Here is a 21,023-nt window from a genome sequence, read left to right as displayed (position 1 = left end):
TGTAAGCTCAAAGTCTGAGGGAATCACAGGGGGATGATGCACACTCTCCCTTGTCTTTTCAGAGAGATTTGGGCTAGCTACTTCAATACTACATCCCAGAACATCGCATTTACCTGCTTATCAATTACAGAGCCATACATAAGACAAAAGGGATCATAGAAACAAAAGAAATGTTGGCAGGAAAAGATGTTAATCCTTTAGTAAGTCACAGAAGAAAATTATACGGAAAAAAGGCAAAAATAACCTTCTGTAGAGCTGACCAGATGATACTGCAAAATACTTTTATTCCATAAATTACTATTTCATTAAAATGGAAATATTTTAAGCTCAATGAAATTTTTGACAGACTGGAGTTTTGTCCATTCTCTGGCTAATGGAAGCAGAAACAGCTCAAGCCACAAGCTTGACATTTCAACTGGAAAAGGACATTTCTCAGAAATCCCATTTCACAAGAGAACTTTTGAAAGTATTGACTTCAACTCAATAAAACCCACAGTTTGGAAAAACTTGAAAATTTCTTCAAAATACACTTGTCACTCCTTTGCCTTTCTATGACTTCCGTTGCCAACTTCACATTTTCAAAATAAACCGTGTCTGGCAGTATATACTGGAACCCCAGCCAGTCTGTAGGGGAAGAATATAAATTTGAGCCTGGTCATTAATGGTGGTCATTAAGGATGCTCTAAATCAACATATAAAAGCAAGCTGCTTATTCCTAACAGTCAAAGATCAGTCAGAAGCACTCCAACGTATGAGTAGTTCTGTTCTAATGATGGATCTCTCATGGAAGCAACCACCCATTCCGCTCTGGTCTTTTTTAGCTAGCTTGTTTATTATGGCTGGAAAAAAACACCCCCGCTGCTACTCAAATGTCTTCTCCACACTTTTCAGTTACAGCCCGTTACAGCCTAAACAGGGCTCCATAACTACCACTGCCTTTGCAGAGAGACAGTCAGATGGATAGGCATCAGGTCAGGAGCTGAAACTGCATTGGTACATCAGACAAGATCTCCCTCAGCACTTTCAGGTTCTTCTTAAAAGACCAGAATGCTTTTCTCCTTTATAAAGTACCAAAGAAATGAATATGAAATTTTAAAGGCTAGGGAGGTATAAACTTCTACAGAACACCTACTTTAGAGTTTCTCCCAGCAAATCTTGAGGAAACAGATGCAGTTCAGCTTCTAAGAATCTTCAGAGAGGCTCAATAAAAATGTGCTAGTTGCTACAGAAACCTGATAGAGAAGACATTTACCATGCCAAGCAAACAGAGTGAGGCATTGAAGTCAAACATGATATGTCATAGATATATTTTTAATATTAAACAGTGTTTTAAAATAATAACTAACATAACATTTTGTTTTTCAGTACTGGATTGCTGGAAAGGAAACCTGGTTTCCTGCTGCTCTCCTAAACTATGGTCATAAAAATAAAGCTTATTACAAAATATTCTATTCCTGTTTCTCTTATGGTTTCATATTATGTCATTACAAAAACCTGTGTGCTATACATAATTATATTCTTTACACTAAGACACTTTTAAGTCTCTTCCTTTAGCAACCATCACGACCACTACCCAGAGGGTATTACTGCATGAATAAGGTCAGATTTTGCCATCTCCGATTACAGCTGCAAGACTTAATACTGGAGAATTGTTGAAGGGAAGGTAGTGAGTCATCTCTCTTGCTCTGTGCTGTGAAAACTTCACATATTTATTCTTCAAGAAAAATGGATTTGAAAACAGTCATGACTGGAAAGATGAAATACCTCTCTTCTGCTCCTTCAGTCTCTCCTAACAGTGCCTTAATGAAGTCCCCAGGACATTCCATGGATCCTTTTTCCTTATTCCTAAATTGCCATCTGTAGTTTTAGGCCAACAACACCCATAGTCCTGTGAGAAAGTCCAGGCTAGCCACTAGAAAGACCATGTGTAGCAATACTAGCACACACACTGCAGGGGTTTCTACATGCCATCTCGTAATGTCTGCCATAGAAAGTTAAATCCCCAGTTTGCTTTGCCAGGTAGCAGAGATGGTATCAGCGAGAGACACAGAGTCCCACAGGCAGGTTTCCAGCCACAGCAGTGGAAGACACCCTTAACCATCCCTAGGCAGATGCTTCTGTGTTGGAGAAGAGCTGGTTTTGTTCAAGCAATTTTGCTGTGGTTACAGAGAGGATTTACTTCAAGACACTACAGAAGAGTTGGTTGGAAGGGACTTCTAGAGATCATAAAATCCATCCTCATCCACCTTGACACAGTGCATTGCCAGCAACAGATGAGGTCAGCAAGAACCTTACCCACACAAGTCCTGAAACCCAGGATGGCAGAGCACACCATCTGTGCATGTCTCATTCCTCTGCAGCATGAACTGCCTATGCAAGAGGGTTTTTTCCAAATCTCTGCTCTGAACCTGTCAAGCCACAGTCTGTGACTCTTGCCTCTCTTGCATCTGCCACAAGCAAGAACAGTTTGGCTCCTTCATCCAACAATCCCTTCAGGAAGCTGGGATGCGTTTACATGCAAAGGGATGATAATGAAGGTGTACAAGCCTTGAAGAGCTTTATCTGTTAACTGAAATAAAACCTTTTTCTTTCCAGAATAAATGCATCCTAAGTCTTCTTCACTCCAGTAAAGCATGTACGGGAGCCCAGGTCTCCAAGAACAACTTTCACTATAACAGAAGCATTCAAAAGAAGAATACATCCCATTTCCAGCTTCCTAAGTCTTTGCAAAAGCTTCCAGATAGAGTTATAAGGCTTTAACATTTTTTTTTTATCATCACCTGCTTCCAAGCAGTTCTGCCTTACCCTCTTCTACAAATTCACAGCACAGGATTTCAGTTTGCCCAGCAGTGCCGTTTCAACATATAGCAGGTCCTCAAACACCATGAAATAATGATGCAAACCCAATCATATCTGGCCAGACCAGCAGTGAAGTTTCTAACTCACACATGTAGATTTGTTTGGTTTTAGCACTTTGGATAAATGGTTATCTGTGAGGTCATCACTTTGAGTGTTAACATCCTGGGCTATTTATTTGTTATTCATCAAAGTAAAGTGCTCACAATTTAAGGGCACAGGAATAAGTTTTCAGAAGAGAAGCAAGATACCAAGAAAAGTAAAATTAGAGCAGACCTAGTTAACTCTTGCCAGCATGGGCTGGTTTTCCTACTAGTCATTTGGTATGCGGGTTTCATATCTTCAAAGCTGGATGTGATCTTTTAACTTGGTAATTTTAATGATTCAAACACATCCCAGGTGAACGCTTGTAGAGATCCTAAGCTCATAAGAATGACCTCAGCAAACAATTCTCTTGATGATAATGTAATTTGAGTTGACTTTCTATACACATATATGCTCTAACCAGCACACATTTGAAAGCATATACAGTGATGACCAAAACTATACCTTGCCATATACAGCTCCCTGAACAGCTTTTGGCTCTAACACGCTACAAATTTAAGGAAAGTGCGTAAGCACAGTCAGTTCATCTAGCAGAGAGCCCTGTATCCAACTATGTCTAAAAGCAAGAGGATATGGAAGAGCAAGACAAGCACAGAATGGCATTTTGCTGATATATTTCTGCAGCTTCCAGCATTCATACACTCTCAGAACTTACAGTACCCCAAACAGTAAAATCCACAGATTAATCACACACTTCATGAAAACTTACCTCCTCCTTTGTTATTTTCATTGCTATGAATAGTTTAGTATGATTAGCAAATTTTATCATTACTTTCTAGCAGATTATTTCCCATATAATTTGTGAATGTGCTGAATATCACTAGCACTTGTAGAGTTCTCGCCACCATCAAAATCGACTATTTAAACCTTTTCTCTGTTGATTACCTTTTAGTTAGGTAGTAATACTCAGGGCACCATTCCTCTCAGATCTGGGTAACTTACTTTCTTTGTGAACCCCTGATGAGAAATCTTAATAAAAGTCTTTTGCAAACCCCAGTAGAGGATCTTAATCAAACCATCCTGTCACTGATCCAGTGACACCTTCAAAGAGCTGCAGCAGATCTGAGAGACAGTACTTACTGCTGCCTTCCCGTAAATATCTGGTTTATTTCAATCCAGTGTATCTGTGCATCATTTATTGCATTCTTTCTAATAATAAGTCCACCAAATTTAGTCAGACGTGGTTATTTAGACAAAGGCATTGACATAACCTTGCTAACAATGAAGTTAATGTTTACTGCTGATAGTAATAAATGAGTCACCTTTCTTGTTCTTTCTAAAAAAAAAATAATAATTTCGTTTTGTGCATAGACTTAGAATAAGTAGGAATAATGTGGGAAAATGGTGATAGGATTATTCAGTATGAAACATGCAGGGCTGGAAAAATCACCAGGTACTTGTTTAAAATCAGAATCCATAGCACGTTTTTGGTAATTTTACAGGCAATAATAACACAACAAAAGAAAAAATCTGTTTTCATAAGAGACATTCATTGTGTTATGTTTCTTAATAACTGAAGCTTACAGAGCCCTTTAGGTAAAGAAAGCCCATACTGTGCAGAGGGATTTCACAACATCCTGTTTATTTCAAACAGGACTTCAGAGTGCCACTGGGTAAAGAAAATGTGAGAGCATTTGTTCAGCATTTTGCTAGACAAACGTAGAAACTATATTTGAATATCCTAAGCTCTTTTAACAGGTGAGGCTTTTAAATTGCGAAGACAACATAAATAACAGCTTTAAATATAAACAGCCAAATGCTCCAGTCACAACTACAGCTCTTACTGCTGTGATTACTACACACTGACAAGTTTTTAGACCTGTCCCTTGCTATTTGTTCCTCAACTACAGGACAAAATCCTTTACTGGCTTCTCTAATCCACACAGACATGTATCCAGCTCAAACATTCATGTGGACTTCAGTCGTGCCTGGAGAATCCTGTAACTTCTCAGACTTGACTACGGTTCAGTTTTGTTCCCAAGTACCGTTACAGCATGCTGTAGACTTATATAAAACATATGTGTATCTCCTGACTATTACTTATTCCTTGTGTTTGGGGTTTGTTTTTCATTTTTCTTTCCTAAAGCAGGGGAGTGTCTTCCCCTCTCTCTCCTGACCTGAAAGCAAAGCATTTCACAGAGAGCTTCTCCATCAAATAGCAAAACCTCCGGCACACAATTAAATAACTCACATCAGCATTTCCATCTAAAAAAAACCACAAAAGGAAACAGAAGTGATGTGTTCACTTTAGCCTGATTTATCCCAAAATTGAATACACATCCTGGTAAAACAATAGGTATTTTCCTAAGATCATCTGTCACAAGGGACAGAACATAAACTTCACCTCTGGTCTATTTGATGAGGTTTATTATCCCAGAAGAAAGTGAAATCAGACAGTCATCTCAAGTTGCAGAGAAGAAGAATTTGAAAGCAGAGCGGTATTTCAGACAAGTTAGCAAAACTACAATTTGAGAAACAGAAAATGATAAATTGAAGAAGATAATTTGCCACGTTCAGAGGGTTTTTTCAACTTTCCATGTGACACTTTTTTTGAACAAACTGCTTTTCTGCAAGCAGTTTTACTCTTACCATGTCATGAAGAGTATTTTATTCTCTTTGAAAAATTACATGGTCCACACTGGTATTTGATTTGAGCATGCAATTTTACTTTCTCTGCCCCTCTTTGATATGCTATTCTTTTTCTCTAGTTTTGTCAATTTTGATTGGGAAGATGAAGGAGTCCTGTGCTGTATGTGCCTAGAGCCCACTACCACAGGAGTTCAGATTCTGTGTACATGTCAAGACCCTTCTGCACTAAAAGAGGTATCATTGTCACCATCCTTCTAATCTGGATCTTAAATATATGTGTTTGTCATTTGATATTTCAATGCCATTTAACATAAGATGAATGGTATACTACTGTGCAAGAAAGAAAAAAAGTTCACCTACTCACCTTGACAGCAGTAATTTACCATGAAGTTTCAAATCAGCAGCACAGTCATCAGATTGACAGTTCCTCTCAAAAACAGTCTGTGAAAAACGCAAAAGAACTGTTAAAGCATGAAAGGAGGACTATCAAAGTTCAAAGAAGGAACATGTTTGGATGAAATAAAAAACCACTAAAATCTGTGATACAGGAATATACAGTGTGAGTGTTAAGGAAATTCAAGGTGAGGTAAATCTTATCCTTATAAGAACTGGTTTTATTCTCTTCTAACTGCACAATAAATTTCATCAAACTACACTCTCTCAGAGGTTTTCCCCAATCCATTCTCACTTCTCATCTGACAAGAATTACTGCTCATACAATATTTCTGGCATTCTTATTTCTCTTCCCAAAGTAGGTGCATGAAAATCAAACAGAAAATAAAGTATTTATGAAACTATTTTTAGTCCTAAGAATTGCAAGTAAGAAAATCATACAGCAAATATTTTCACGAGATTTTATGTACAGTACAAAACATTTCTGACATCCTGCAAGCAACAGAAAGTGACAAAGACTGTTACATACCAGTGACACCCTCAAATAATGGAACCATTGTCAAACTTGTGAACTCCGGTAATGCTTAGAATAACAGAATCACAGAATATGTTGAGTTGGAAGAGACCCACAAGGATCATTGAGTCCTCTTAACCCTGCACAGGATCATCTAGGAACTATGAAGGGACAACATACAGGCATGCTATTTAAGTGGCAAAAAGCAGGGGAGTACATGAGATGTCTATGAACTGATGCATATCTCTGTAGTAGTGTGCCATGGCTAAACGAGGCAGCTACCAGTAAGTGAAAGAAGAGAACATGAACATGTTCCCGGCATCAAAGAAATCCAGATGCTGTCAAGATCAAGGTTACCTTCCCCTGCTGTTTAGACCAGAGATCGATACCTTTCTGAACATAAGGTGAGACTTTTCAGGCTGAGGGACTCACTCTTTCAGAATTGTGATGCTCTTCAGCTTACCCTATATTGAAACACCCAAAATGAGTGCTGCCAACACTGTTCAGCCAGGAAACCTGACGATCCACCAATCTTTTCCTTTAATATGAATGTTCCTTTCTTCAGTCTTGGCTTCTTTATTTTAATTACAAAAGTAATATAATTCAATCATAAATGCAAAGACAGAGAAAATCTGTCCAGGACACACATAACAGTCAGATAGGGTTGGAGAGACTGAGGAGGAAAAAAAAAATTATGGAGTTTGTACATTTTTTAAGAGTTCTGCCCAACTGTATCAGGATTGGAGAAAGACTTGAACCTTAGGCCCAGAGGGCATAGAGACTTCTGGTCCTTTCCAGGAAGATTCTTGACTAAGGAGGCAGCTTGTTCTCCTTTTAATATGTTGTCAGAGCTCTCTCAAAAAAGGAGTGGACCTCTATAAAGTTAATTGGTGTTGGACTAGCAGATATCAAACTATGCACTGAGTTGCAAAAGAAGAAAGATGGAAGGTGGCCAGTTCATCTGGGCTATTTTTACTTCTCTCTTTCACGTTCCTTCCCCACCTTTTGCTTTATCAGAATATCAGAAGTGAAATTTATTGTGGCTTTAAAAACAAGGACTCCTCAATAAAGACTACCACAACTAAAGGACAAGAATAGCCCTGACACAGGAACAGATGCTAAGCATCCCTCGCAAAACATGACACATTTCAGAGGTGTAGTTTCCAAAGTCCTCAGAATTAATCCCCAACCACTGTAGTAGCTATACATAGGAAAGACTGTTTGACCTTGAGAGGCGAAAGAATAATAAACTGTAAAAAAATTCTTGCCTGTCAGTTTCCCTGTTTGCATTGCAGAAATCTTGGCAAAGCGAACACATCGACCTAAGAAATGATCTGTACGTTTCAAAGGATCAAGTACTGTAAGTACATTTACGTGACTATCTAATAACCCTGCCATTTTGTTACTAAATCTATAGTTACAGTTCTGCAGAATGAACTAACAAATATTTCATTTTCTAAAATCACTGAACATGTATTTTTTCCGGCTTGCATTAGACAGCAAGTTATTTTGAAATACATAGAGAGTATTTCACTACATCACAGGAACCCTAGTTCCTATACAGCACTGGGTTGGGAGAAAGAAATTATGGTGATGAGTCCCCAGATCTGTAGCTGTGTTGGAGTCAACTGTTTGCTTCTGTGGAGGATCTTGAACCTGCTCAGGTTTGGGGGGAGCTTTGTCACCTCAAAGCAGCTGGCTGAACTGGATTTCCAGTCCAACAGGCTGCTAGGACTCATGGATGCAGGCACAACTGATTCAGTAGCCCAGGAACTGATTAGCACTTCCAGGCTAAAGACACCTCTGGATTATTTTGATATTTTCCACTATTTCCGTGGTCTATCAGGACTCAACTCCACTTTCCCTTCTTGTATGTATTCTAGAGTCTCAACCCTCTAGCTTCTTACAGTCAGTGTATTGCCTCCATTTTCTTTTCTTTAAATTTGAGCATTCTCTTCCTCAGCCTTTTGCTGCTTTCTGCTTTTCAAATTGACTAATTCCTGCCTGTTTAAATTCCTCCTAAAGAATTAAGAGAGTAAACACATTTAAGGCATCATAAAATTTGTGAACACTACTTACATATTCTGTTACTGTGCCCTTACTCAGGTTACTGGCTGCAATTTCTTTGAGCCAGAAACTGTACCTAACTCAACATTGCAGACTGTTACAGCAGGAGTCCATTCCTGGGATATGGCACAGGCCCTACTATAATATCATCATGAATTTTAAATCCAAGCAGTCTTTAAACTGGTTGCAGCTTTACAATACCAGTTTTGAGGATTTATAGAGCTCTTTAAATATTAAAATTGTTAAAGAAGGTAAGCACTGGGTTGTATGTCTTATCCATAACTGAAAAAAGGAAGTAGGGTAAAATATTCACTGCACTGTGTAAACAGTTCATAATTTTTGCTGTTACTATTACTCAAAGTGAAGAGTAACAATTCTGAACAGTGATTTTATAGAAATCTAATTGAATTTTACTGTATTCTACTAACATTGAACCAAGTACCTCACAGCTTTGAATATGTATATCAGAGATGGTCAGAAAGCTTCCTTACATAAGAAATACATACATAAAAAACTGGGAGGGGTGAAGGGCAAAAATTATCCTCAGTGAAAAACACAGCTGCACCTCTTATCTCAAGGCCACCACGTAATTGTCTGGCATTTCCACAAGAAAAATAGGTGTTTGTGTGCTCAGTAGCAGGGACAGGATAACCTCAATACTTCTACAACATATCTTCACTGTACAAACACAAAACTAATGTAAAGTACATGCTCACTGAGTCTGTCAGACTTCCTAAAATCACCAGATCTACAGTAAAGCACAGATCAAACGCAGTGCCCAGAGGAGAGAAATTGTTCCTCGGGAACAATTGTTCCAGGGCAGTTCTCACCATGTCACCAAACTTCCTGGACAAACACAGTTTTCTCAAGTTCTGCATGGCAACTTTTCTGAGTAAAAAAAGATAATGCTTCTTGGGAGATCAAAGAATGCGATAGATATGTCCCTGAGAGGTTAGAAAAGATGGATGGTGCTCATATCCTCCAGTGGGTAAGTCAAAAAGCCTACATTAAGGTACACTCATTATAAAGAGTGAATATACACATCTGTACATAATCAAATGTACAGTAAGGAGGAATCTAAAGACAGCTGATCAGGAAGGGAATATGTCTACATAGGCAGACACATCAGGGCCTCAAAGCAAGTATCTGTGCCCATTATGCCTCTTGAAGAGAAGAATAAGAATTAAATTCCACATTTTGTGGTAAAGGCCAGGGGTAAATGTAGTAGAGAGTAAGAGGGGGATAAATCTTTAGTTCCTGCATCCTAAGCCATCCTAAGCATAAAGCTTCTGGGTATTGGGCACGTATATATTCTCCTTTTCCTTCTTGCTGATAGTGGACTGCTACTGAAAGCTGCTAGGAGGTAAAAAAAGAAAGGAGCCTGGCTTCAGGCTAATGATCAGAGCTCTGTACTCAGAGGAAGGCAATCTGGGATTTCATACCAGGTTTATTAAACTGCTTCACTTTCTTTCAATGGCTATCAAAAATTAAACACATCTCTGTTTCTGGAAGTAGGGAAGAGAACAGGAAATATAGAAAATAAAAAAAACCCCAACTCTGCATTTATGGCACTCCCCCCTACAGAAAATACTGGAAATCTTCCAATAAACTAAGAGGAAAAAAAACTATTTCAAGATATCCAATCTCCCAAAATTCAGGGAAGTACATGAAAATTTCAGGTTGTAGCCAAAGTGCACAAGACTTTGAGAGGTTGCCAGCACTGTTCACTAGAACAGTGTTCTAGTGTTCTAAGAGTTCTGCCCATCCTTTCACAGAAATGGAAGGTGACAGCTGAAGGTCAATGCTTGAAGAGAAGGGGGAAAAAGGAGGAGAAACAAAATTCTGAAAAGAATCCTTGAAAACATCATTTTGTGGACATGGATAAGAGAGCAGGGATTCACTTGAGATCTGGCGTTAAAGTACTTCCTCACACATCAGTCAGATAGCACCCCTTAAAAAGTGGCAGACCTGCCTTTTGGTAAATGAGGATCCATTCCTTCAACTTCATACACTGTGCCATGGACTTCTACAGAAAAAATAAGGTTATGCAAAATAATCTGAGTTAAGAATACAGTATTTCAATCTCTGATTTCCTGTAAATTGTCACCAAACCCTGTAGCATGTGCAGAGATGACTTAACAATTAGATCATGCTAGCAGCAAAAAACCAATTCAGTAAGGGTGCTCGTTATTCTAATAATGCTTTACTTTTTAGATCTTGATGCTATATGGTTATAACCACATCATCTTGTAAAGCTGAGTTCTTCGACCCTTATTCAGAGATGAGGATATATGATCCAATTTTCAAAAGTGCTGAGCTGTAAGCAAAGCTCACTACCTTTCCTAGAAAGTATTTTTTGTTTATAGTTTTACACTATACACTTTTCACTCACTGTGCCTAAATATAGATACAGGAGTCTGATTTTAGACCTTCACTTATTTTGTTTTTAAACCCTCAAGCTGCCTGCAAAATAAAGCTATTACCTACACGTCTAATGGTCACAGAAAAAGAAGTATATGCTGATTCTTCTGAGGCATCCTATGCTTCACTATACTACTCATGGAAACGTTCCATTCATATATCCTGATGAGCCACGCACAAAATGGCTGATTTAAATTCCCACCAGAAAAGCAATTATTATTGTGAAAAACTTTCCAGGATTTCATCAGATGTGCTGGCTAAAATGAGAATGCATGATTTCCACAATAAGCCTAACTGAATGGCAGAGTGAACACATGACAAAAGCAGCAATACTGTGTTCAGCAGAATCCTGTGTTCAGCAGAATCCTACTAGGAAACCAAAGAACTGTGCTGCTACTACATGGTGCAAGGGACGAAGGTTAGCTAACAAGCTCCCACAGCTCCAGATAGACTTCAACAGAGCACTAAGTTTGAAGGGAGAAGGGGATAAGACCAGGCTCACTAGAAATGAGCCTAGAGGAGGGATGCCAGATTTGGGGGTGAAAGCAGTAGCCCAGCTGAAGTGCATCTACACCAATGCACACAGTATGGGCAACAAAGAGGAGAAGCTGGAGGTCACTGTGCAGCAGGAAAGCTATGATGCAGTTGACATCACAGAAACATGGCGGGATGACTCACAAGACTGGAGTGCTGCAATGGGTGGCTACAAGCACTGCAGAAGGTAGAATTTTCAATGTGTACAAAACTGGGTGGATGGCCAGACCCCAAGAATTGTGGTGAATGGAGCTAAATGTAGTTGGCAGTCAGTTACTAGCTGTGTTCCCCAGGGCTCAGTTTTAGAGCCAATCTTGCTTAATATCTTTATTGATGATCTGGATGAGGTGATAGAGTGTACCCTCAGTAAATTTGAAGATGACGCTAAGTTGGGTGTGAATGTTGATCTGAGGGAGGGTAGGAAAGTTCTACAGAGAGACCTGGACAGACTTGATCAATGGGCTAAGGACAACAGCATGAGGTTCAATAAGTCTAAGTGCCAGATCCTGCACTTGGGTTGCAGGAACCCCATACAGAGCTACAAGCTTGGGGGAAAGCATCTGAGAGTTGTTCAGTGGAAAGGGACTTGGGGATGCTGGCTGACAGCCATCTCGATATGAGCCAGCAGTGTGACCAGGCGGTCAAGAAGGCCAAAGGCATCCTGGCCTGTATCAAGAACAGTGTAGCCAGTAGGACTAGGGAAGTTATCATCCCCCTGTACTTGGTATTGGTGAGGCTGCAGCTCGAGTACTGAGTTCAGTTCTGGGCCACTCACTTTAGAAAGGGCACTGAGCTGCTGGAGCATGTCCAGCAAAGGGCAACAAGGTTCATGAAAGGACTAGAGAACATGTCTTATGAGGAATGGATGAGGGATCTGGGTTTGTTTAGCCTTGAGGAGGCTCAGGGGGGACCTCATCAATCTCTCCAACAACCTGAAAGGAGGTTGTAGCGAGGTGGGAAACGGTCTCTTCTACTGTGCCTGCAGTGAGATGACGAGAGGAATGGCCTTAAGCTGAGCCAGGGGAGATTCATACTAGATATCAAAATTTTTTCACTATTAGGGTGGTCAGGCTTTGGAATAGGTTACCCACAGAGGTGGTGGAGTAACCATCCCGAAAAGTGTTTAAGAGGTGTCTGGATCTGGCATTGGGTGCTATGGTTTAGTGGTTACAGTGGTAGTGTTAACAGTTAGACTTGATGATCTTAAGGGTCTTTTCCAACCTTGATGATTCTACAGTTTCATGACAGGCGAGGAAGGAGAGGTGGTGGGGTGACTCCGTACATTAAGGAATGTTTCAACTGTATAGAGCTTAAGGATAGTGATGATAAGGTTGAGTGCCTATGGGTAACAATCAGGGGGAGGGCTAACAAGGCAGACATCCTGCTGCAGAGTCTGTTATAGACCAACCAATCAGGATGAAAGGAAGTATTGTATAAGCTGATGTTTCATGAACACTAGCTCTTGTTCTTGTGGGAGACTCTAAGTTGCTGTATGTCTCCCGGAAACTCAGCACAGAGGAGGCAGTCTAGGAGGTTCCTGAAATGTGTGGAAGATAAATTCCTGACACAGTTGGTAAGTGAGCTTAGCAGCGGCGGTGCCCCGCTAGGCCTGCTGTTTACAAACAGGAAGGGCAGGTGGGAGATATGGTGGTTGGAGGCTGCCTTGGGCACAGTAACCATGAAGTGACAGAGTTTTCTATCCTTGATGGAGTAAAGAAGGGGGTCAACAAAAACCTCTACTTTGGACTTCCAGAGGGCAGATTTTGGCCTATTCAGGATATTGGTTCAGAGAGTCCCCTCTGAAACAATCCTTAATTAACAAAAGGGTCCAAGAAGGCTGGAAAAACTTCAAGAAGGGAGTCTTAAAGGCACAGGAGCAGGCCATACTATGTGCTGAAAGATAAGCCAGAAGAAGAAGACCGGTCTGGCTGAACAGGGAGCTTTCCCTGAAACTCAGGGGAAAAAAGAAAGTTTATCAACTTTGGAAGAAGGGGCAGGCAACTCAGGAAGAGTACATGAATGTTGTTAGATCATGTAGAAAGCAAATTAGAAAGGTGAAAGCTCAGCTAAAATTCAATCTAAAAAGTGTTTTTATAAATACATTAAAAACAAAGGGAGGGTCAATGAGAATCTCCCTAATTGGATGTAGGGGGAGCATAGTTACCAAGGATGAGGAAAAGGCTAGGCACTTAATGCCTTCTTTCCCTCAGTCTTTAACAGTAAGACCAGTTATCCTCTGCAGGCTCCCGGAGCTGGCAGACAGGGACCAGGAGCAGAATATATCCCCTGCAATCCAGAAGGAAGTAGTTAGTGACCTGCTCCGCCACTCGGACACACACAGGTCTATGGGACCAGATGGGACTCCAAGGGTATTGAGGGAGTTGGCTCACCAAGACGCTCTCCATCATTTATCATCAGTCCTGGCTAACCAGGGAGGTTCCAGATTATTGGAGGTTGGCCAGTGTGATGCCCACAAGAAAGGCCAGAAGGAGGATCTAGGGAACTACAGGCTTGTCAGCCTGACCTCAGTGCCCAGGAAGGTTGTGGAACAGATTGTCTTGAGTGCAATCACATGGCACATAAAAGACAAACAGGGGATCAGGCCCAGTTACCATGGGTTCAGGAAAGGCAGATCCTGCCTGACCAATCTGATCTCCTTTTATGACTAGGTGACCCACCTAGTGGACGAGGGAAAGGCTGCGGCTTCAGCAAAGCCTTTGATACTGTCTTCCATGGCATTCTCCTGGAAAAGCTGGCACCCATGGCTTGGGCAGGTGCCCTCTGTGCTGGGTTAAAAACTGGCTGGATGGCCAGGCCCTGAGAGAGATGGTGAATGGCGCTGCATCCAGTTGGTGGCCGGTCACTAGTGATGTTCCCCAGGGCTCAGTACTGGAACCAGTCCTGTTTAATATGCTTACTGATGTCTGGATGAGGGGATTGAGTGTACCCTCAGTAAGTTTGTGGATGATGCCAAGTTGGGTGGGAGTGTTGATCTGCTGGAGGGTAGGAAGGCTCTGCAGACGTATCTGGACAGTCTGGACCAACAGGCCAAGGCCAACAGCATGAAGTTCAAAGAGGCCAAGATCTGGATCCTGCACTTCAGCCACAACAATCCTGTGCAGCGCAACAGGCTGGGGGCAGAGTGGCCAGAAAGTGGACCAGTGGAAAAGGACCGGGGGGTGCTGGTTGACAGCCAGCTGAACATGAGCCAGCAGTGTGCCCAGATGGCCAAGAAGGCCAATTGTATCAGCAACAGTGTGACCAGCAGGACTAGGGAAATTATTGTTCCCTGCACTCAGCACTGGTGAGGCCGCACTTCGAGTACTCTATCCGTTTCTGGGCCCCTCACTATAAGAAAGACATTGAGGTTCTGGAGCAAATCCAGAGAAGCTAGTGAAGGGTCTAGAGGGTAAATCCTATGAGGGGTGGCTGAGGGAGCTGGGGTTGTTTAGCCTAGAGAAGAGAAGGCTCAGAGCCGACCTTATCATTCTCTTCAACCACCTGGAAGGAAGTTGTAGCCAGATGTGTGTTGGTCTCCTCTCCAAGGCAACTAGTGACAGGACAAGAAAAAACAGCCTTAAGCTGCACCAGAGGAGGTTCAGGGAGATCAGGAAGAATTTCTTCACTGAAAGTGTTGTCAGGCATTAGAATGGGCTGCCCAGGGAGCTGGTGGAGTCACCATCCATGGTGGTATTCAAGAAATGACCGGATGTGGAACTTAGTGCCATGGTCTAGTTGACAAGGTGGTGATCAGCCAAAGGTTGGACTCAACGACCTCAGAGGTCATTTGCAACACAGTGATTCTATGATTCTGTGATGTCTTCATACAAAGAAAATAGATGCTCCTTTACAGTGCATTAGCATAAGAAAACAGAAACTGGTCAGTAATAATTATTATACTACAATAGTAAGAGCACAATCATGTAAGTCAAACTTCTCCAACTGGGGAAAGCTACAGGGGGAATTCATCCACTTCACTAAGATTCTGAGCCTGCAGTTCATGACTAGCACATGGCCAACTGTCATGCCATCTAAGCCAAATGCAATCATTTGCCCTCTATTTCAGCTGTATCCTGCTTTCAGTAAGAGTTAAAACCAAGCTAAAAAGAAGAGAGGACATTCGAATGTGAGAGGAACAGGAACTCCCAATGAAACCAGCTGTTTAGAAAGATCAGACATGAAACCTGTTAGCTACTGAAAGCAAGCAATAAATTAATAAACGTATGTATTAGTTATTGCTCAGAGCAGTGAGTGTATTTAACAATGCAATCTCTTATCCTCATATTCTCCTGAGATGAAGAATTGCAATTGATGGCAATAGAAATATGCCTCCAGCCTTTCAGAGCTTTATTCAATTTCTAGTGTGACTCACTCAATTTTCAGACTGAGGTAATTTTTCCTTTTTTAAATTATTAACAGTTTAAATCACCCAAATAGTGTCCTCATTTTACAAGACTTCAGACCTTATAAATTCATAGAACAACAGAAAGAGCTATAAGGGTAATTGTCCCATCTCCCCATACAGTTGTAGAATGGATTCCTGCAGCACATTTCTCTATATATTTTCCTGTCTTGTCTTATATGGTCTTCCATGTATTTTGGATAACTACAGAATAATTCAATTATTTAATCTCAGGAGGGTTCTTTTAAGATATTTGAGAACATTTTCCACTCTAAACCTTCTTATTTCTTCTACTAAAATTGGAACTGTGTAAAATGAATCTTTTTTACTCAGGATGCTTTCATACTTAAAACATTTTAACACAACAGTAAACCCCTTTTTGTATTTATGAATGCTACTCTGAACTGACAAGGCTTTTGCGGTACTGCGGTACTCTGAACTAAATGAACTAATACCATCACATATCTCCTCAAAATGTTAGGTGTTCCAATTAAGGTCTCCTGGTCCTTCATAAAACTCCTAAAAAGATATGAACAGAGTTAATGGAGCCTGTCTCCTAGAAGTCTGTCACCTGTCTCTATGGCTTTTTAAGAATACTACAATTTTCTATTATAGCTCCAAGCATAAGTGGGAACTCACCCTTTTTTACAATTTCCACCTACATTGAAGTGTGGAAACTAAATGGATGCCAATGCTGAACTGCAGAAATTGGCCAGTAGGATTTAAATTTAGGGTTCAGTTTGCAAATGTGTATGTGTTTCTCTCTCCTTTCACTACCTGTTTATCTGAAAAACCTGTAAACTATATCAGATAATTCACATTTTATCACCTAAGATGGGATCACCATATAGTCTGAGGCTCCCCTAGCACATATGCCAAGACAACAATGTCTCTATGTCTCTGTGTGTGTTCATGTGTATATTAGCACATGATATTGGCTACTGTTCTTTGGGAAGCCCATGAGACCTAAACCTGGGGATCAAACCATGTATTACACATTCTCAGTTATGTTGGTTTTCGTCTACAAGTTGAAAAAATTGGACAATTGCTGGTCAAGCCTGTCATTGCTTAAGAACAAGCAAATAGAAACGTATAAAATCAGAGACACTGATTTCCACTCATTCTTAGTTCAGTGAGTTTGTCGATTACAACCATTTCTGAGGTACAGTACATCTGGATACCCGCTGTTCTTGTTCAGCTAAACTCTTCCAGACTTTTAAAACTTTCCTCATTATTGCCATTCAACAGCAACAACAGCAACCACGAAAAAAACAAAAAAAAAAACAATAAAAACCCCTCCAACCAAAACCAAAACAAACCCAGGCAAAAGTACATGCTCAGGATGAGTCCTTCCCAGATTTCCTGGGATGAACAACATCTAGTCCCTGCCAGTTCAGCACTGACTCTGACCAAACTCATCTAGAGCAAAAGACAGACACCACCAAAGGGAGAGCAAAGGGAGGAATATAAATTATCACTTCCAGCAATCCCAGTCCAACCAAATGGAAAACAATAGCAATTAGGCAGGAAGGGTGGCCCATGGTGGATTTTTGCAAAAATAAATGCAGAAGATAATTTGGGAGTTTGCCCTGCCCAAGAAGGAGAATTTTGTGGCAAGACATTTCATATGGAACATGGCAATTAGACTGACCCCTGCAGTCTCCAAGGACTTCCTATATGTCTGTGTGTAAGTCAATTAATCCTCAAATTTACCACCTATCCAGCTACTGACAGCTGTATGAATCTACTGAGACTTCAGTTGTATCAGTAAATTAAACTGTCCTGGCCTCAAGACAGGAATATCCTATCTCCTGACCCATGCCTAGAAATGGTTTACAGAAGTTGGTACAGGTTAAAATCAAGCCAAGAGCCATTCCAACAGCTTGCCAGCACGAAGATGTTGTTCCAATGCCAAGATGTCATTCCAACACACAGCTCAGCTTGCTGGCAGTGACATGACCTGACTCAAGGAGGCACGCCTCTGTAGAAAGTAAGAGATCTGGAGAAGAACCACTGACAAACCTGGACCATGCTGTGCGTATGGACATGCATTTTAGCCTATCCAGATCTGTCATTGCCTTGTTCTCAGTATGAGACTGGGGGGTGTGTGCATGTTTTAAAATAGAGAATGGCATTATTGTGCAGCAAACCAAAAATCACTAGAAATGTTCATAATTCAGCTCCACGAAAATACTTCTATACTTTCTCATACCTGCCAACCAAGCTAATTTGTGTGCAAATACCTTGCCAGATTTCAAACACAAGTGTTTCCAAAAAATAGATCTCTGCTTTAAAAAAGTGAAGTTTATTCAAGAAACATGCAGTGTCAGTCACCCAGGGGTGCAGCAATGGACACAAATTCTCACTGCAAATCAGTAAAACAGCTGGGAACAGAAAGTCCTAAACATTTTCTGTCTCTTAACTTATAAAAGGTTTTATGGTAGACCATTTACAAATTCCTGAAGACACCAGCACAAAAAAAACCAATAAGAATATTTTCCTAAAACAAAATGGTGTCTCCATCCACATAATCGTAGGTGATATTATTACAGTATTTAGAGCAGGCAGAATTCTAGTCTACCACATTTTGAACTCTAAGATGCATTACTGGATACTACTAAGAACAATTCTCCACTGTACATGGCAGGAGAGCTCTCCTCTTCTTAGTTGACATACAGTGGGTATACAAAAATAAATGTTATAGTATAAACCACTTACAAAGCCAAAACAAGTAAATACATATTAATTTCCCTGAAGCAAGCAGACTTACTAGTTTTTTTCCTGTGGATGGAGGTAGCAACTGGATTTGAGAGCCAATAAAGAAGCTAATGGAAATTCATCCTTAGAGTGGGAAGTTTTAAAGTTTGTAATATGCTCTTGAAAAATAGAACCTTTTTTTCCCCCCACCTAATCTTAACCCATCAGAGATTTCCTGTTTGAGCAAAACCGAGCTGGCTAATTTGGAAAGCTATAATCTTCTCCATGCAGCTAGTCTCCATCCAACAATTGTACTAGTTGCTGAGCCATTTATCAATAGATGTATAAGTATTTACTTTTTCTGCCACAAAAAATTACATCAGTCTATAGCAACTGCCATTTCTGGTAAGCATATATAAGAACTAAGAAAATAATAAAGTCCATTACTGCGTCCTGGGCCAAATAATCCTTCAGAACGGCTTAGTTACATTATTACTTAATTTTGAAGTATCTGAGCCTATTTGCTTGCAAAAAATAACCAATAATGACATCCTAAAATTGCATGTTTTTCATTAAGAAATTTCAGTGAAGAACCTTTTCTTCAAATAAGTTAGATATTACAATTATTTATCATCTTTTGATTGTTTCAAGCACAGTTCATTTAGGAACAGAAGAAGGTTTCTTCACTGAACAGTCAAAGTTTACTTTTGTTTTGTTTTATTTTTAAATAAAAGCATTTTGCAGTGCCTTACAGTAAAAGCTGCATCCTTTTAAAATTAAGGTGACCAATAAATAAAAGCATTTTGAATGACATCTCACATCAATGCACTCCTTTACTATTATAGTTCTGCTTTGGTCTAAGTTATGAGTACAGGGTTAGACTGTTCTCTCACATATAGTGCACCACTGATTTAAAAGATGAATATCCAACAAAATCCTTTTCTGTGATTACGTCATTAAGGAGATGTCACTTTCGGTAGTGGATATCCATGAACAGTATTTCCAAATGCATCAGAGCAAAACAACACAAAGAACTTCACATGCTCAATATAATCTTCAATTGTTATGTCAAGAGGCCTCTTGATGGCTTTCCTACCTCCTTGTTTGTGAGTCATAGGGCTGTACACTTGCTGGGAGGTGACGAATGCAGGAAACATCTGGTTCATGAAAGAAAAACTGAAATACCAGTGAAAGAGATCACTTCAGCTTTAACATCACTTTACTTTAAATAAAATCACATCTAGGTGACTGTAAAGTCCATGTTTGCAAAATGTATGGCTTTTCGAGAAGGTCTAGCAGAGCTGTAGCAGGATGTTGAAAAATGGAAGTCTCCCCCTTTCCTGCTCAGTGATGGTATCCTCCCATTTTTTCAGCTATTCACTACTTCCAGCTTCTTCTGCCTTCATTCACAAAAAACAGTCACCCGGTGTTTCAGAAAAGTATCCTCATCTAAATGGTGTCTTGAACGAACATATGCAACAATTTTGATTCCAAAATGCCACGTCTTACTGGATCAACAGGATCTAGGACTTGCCAAAACAACACACAACCAGCTATATTTAAAGACATTAGTACTAACATTAACTTTGTCCACCTGACCTCACCTGTGCCGTATCTTCTAAAAACAGAAACCACTGAGACTTAAATTGGACTTCCAAAATGTTCTTTCAAAACCATTAGATTCTCTGAAAATGCAAATCATTTATTATAAAAGCTCTTGGCTTTTAAAAACCATTTCTACTAAGAATATAATAAGAATCCTGAAAGAGAATGTTACATCCCAATTTTCCCATGAAATTGGCCTTTGAGGACCCCAGCACCACGCCTCCACATGTCCAGCACCAAGGTTACTCCATCAGGGCTTTGTCACCATGACTGCCACACTAGCTCTGAAGCTTTTCTTACTTCCTTAGCTGAAAACACGCCAGCATTCCCAATGTCAAAATCCTTTTCTTACTAAGCTAAGTGAACAACATCTGGAAAGCAAATGGAAAGGGATTGTTAAACCCTCTCCCTCTCATCCAAACTGCACAAGAAAACAAGTCAGGGAAATTCCTAAAATATTTTTGTTTCTGTTCTATAATCTCAGCATTTAGGTATTTTAATACTGATCTGAAACCACGCCTGCAGAGCAAGATGTGACCTTTTGAGTTGAAGCCCATACGTAAAGTATACAAGCAGCTTTGTTCATGCAATATGCAGGTTTTCAGCATACTACTCGAGTTCCAAAGTTCTCCACAAATTCCCATCATGTTTTTGCAACAATACAAAATTCATATACATAACAGTCACACAATTTCTCTTCATAAAAAAAAGTAATTCTTGAATGCATCTTTCATTCATACATTTATAAAAATAAATCATACTTGAATTAATACTCATATCTCTTAAGTACAAGGATTATAACCAAATACAGTTCAACACACTTGGGTATATGAGAAAGCA

General features: G+C 40.1%; 1 protein-coding gene across 1 annotated transcript in view; it reads right to left on the bottom strand.

The window, feature by feature from the left end:
• Positions 1-21,023, bottom strand: part of ITGA9 (integrin subunit alpha 9) — a 215,333-nt gene that overhangs the window by 85,267 nt on the left and 109,043 nt on the right. Inside the window, exon 17 of the mRNA XM_027655964.1 lies at positions 5,915-5,991. Within this exon, the coding sequence (XP_027511765.1) occupies positions 5,915-5,991 (77 nt within the window). The remainder of the gene's footprint in view (positions 1-5,914; positions 5,992-21,023) is intronic.

The sequence above is a fragment of the Corapipo altera genome, unplaced genomic scaffold, assembly GCF_003945725.1.
Source record: "Corapipo altera isolate COAL_440 unplaced genomic scaffold, ASM394572v1 59, whole genome shotgun sequence".
Lineage (NCBI taxonomy): Eukaryota > Metazoa > Chordata > Aves > Passeriformes > Pipridae > Corapipo > Corapipo altera.
The sequence above is the reverse complement of the archived record's forward strand: the minus strand, read 5'-3'. Positions and strand labels throughout refer to the sequence as shown.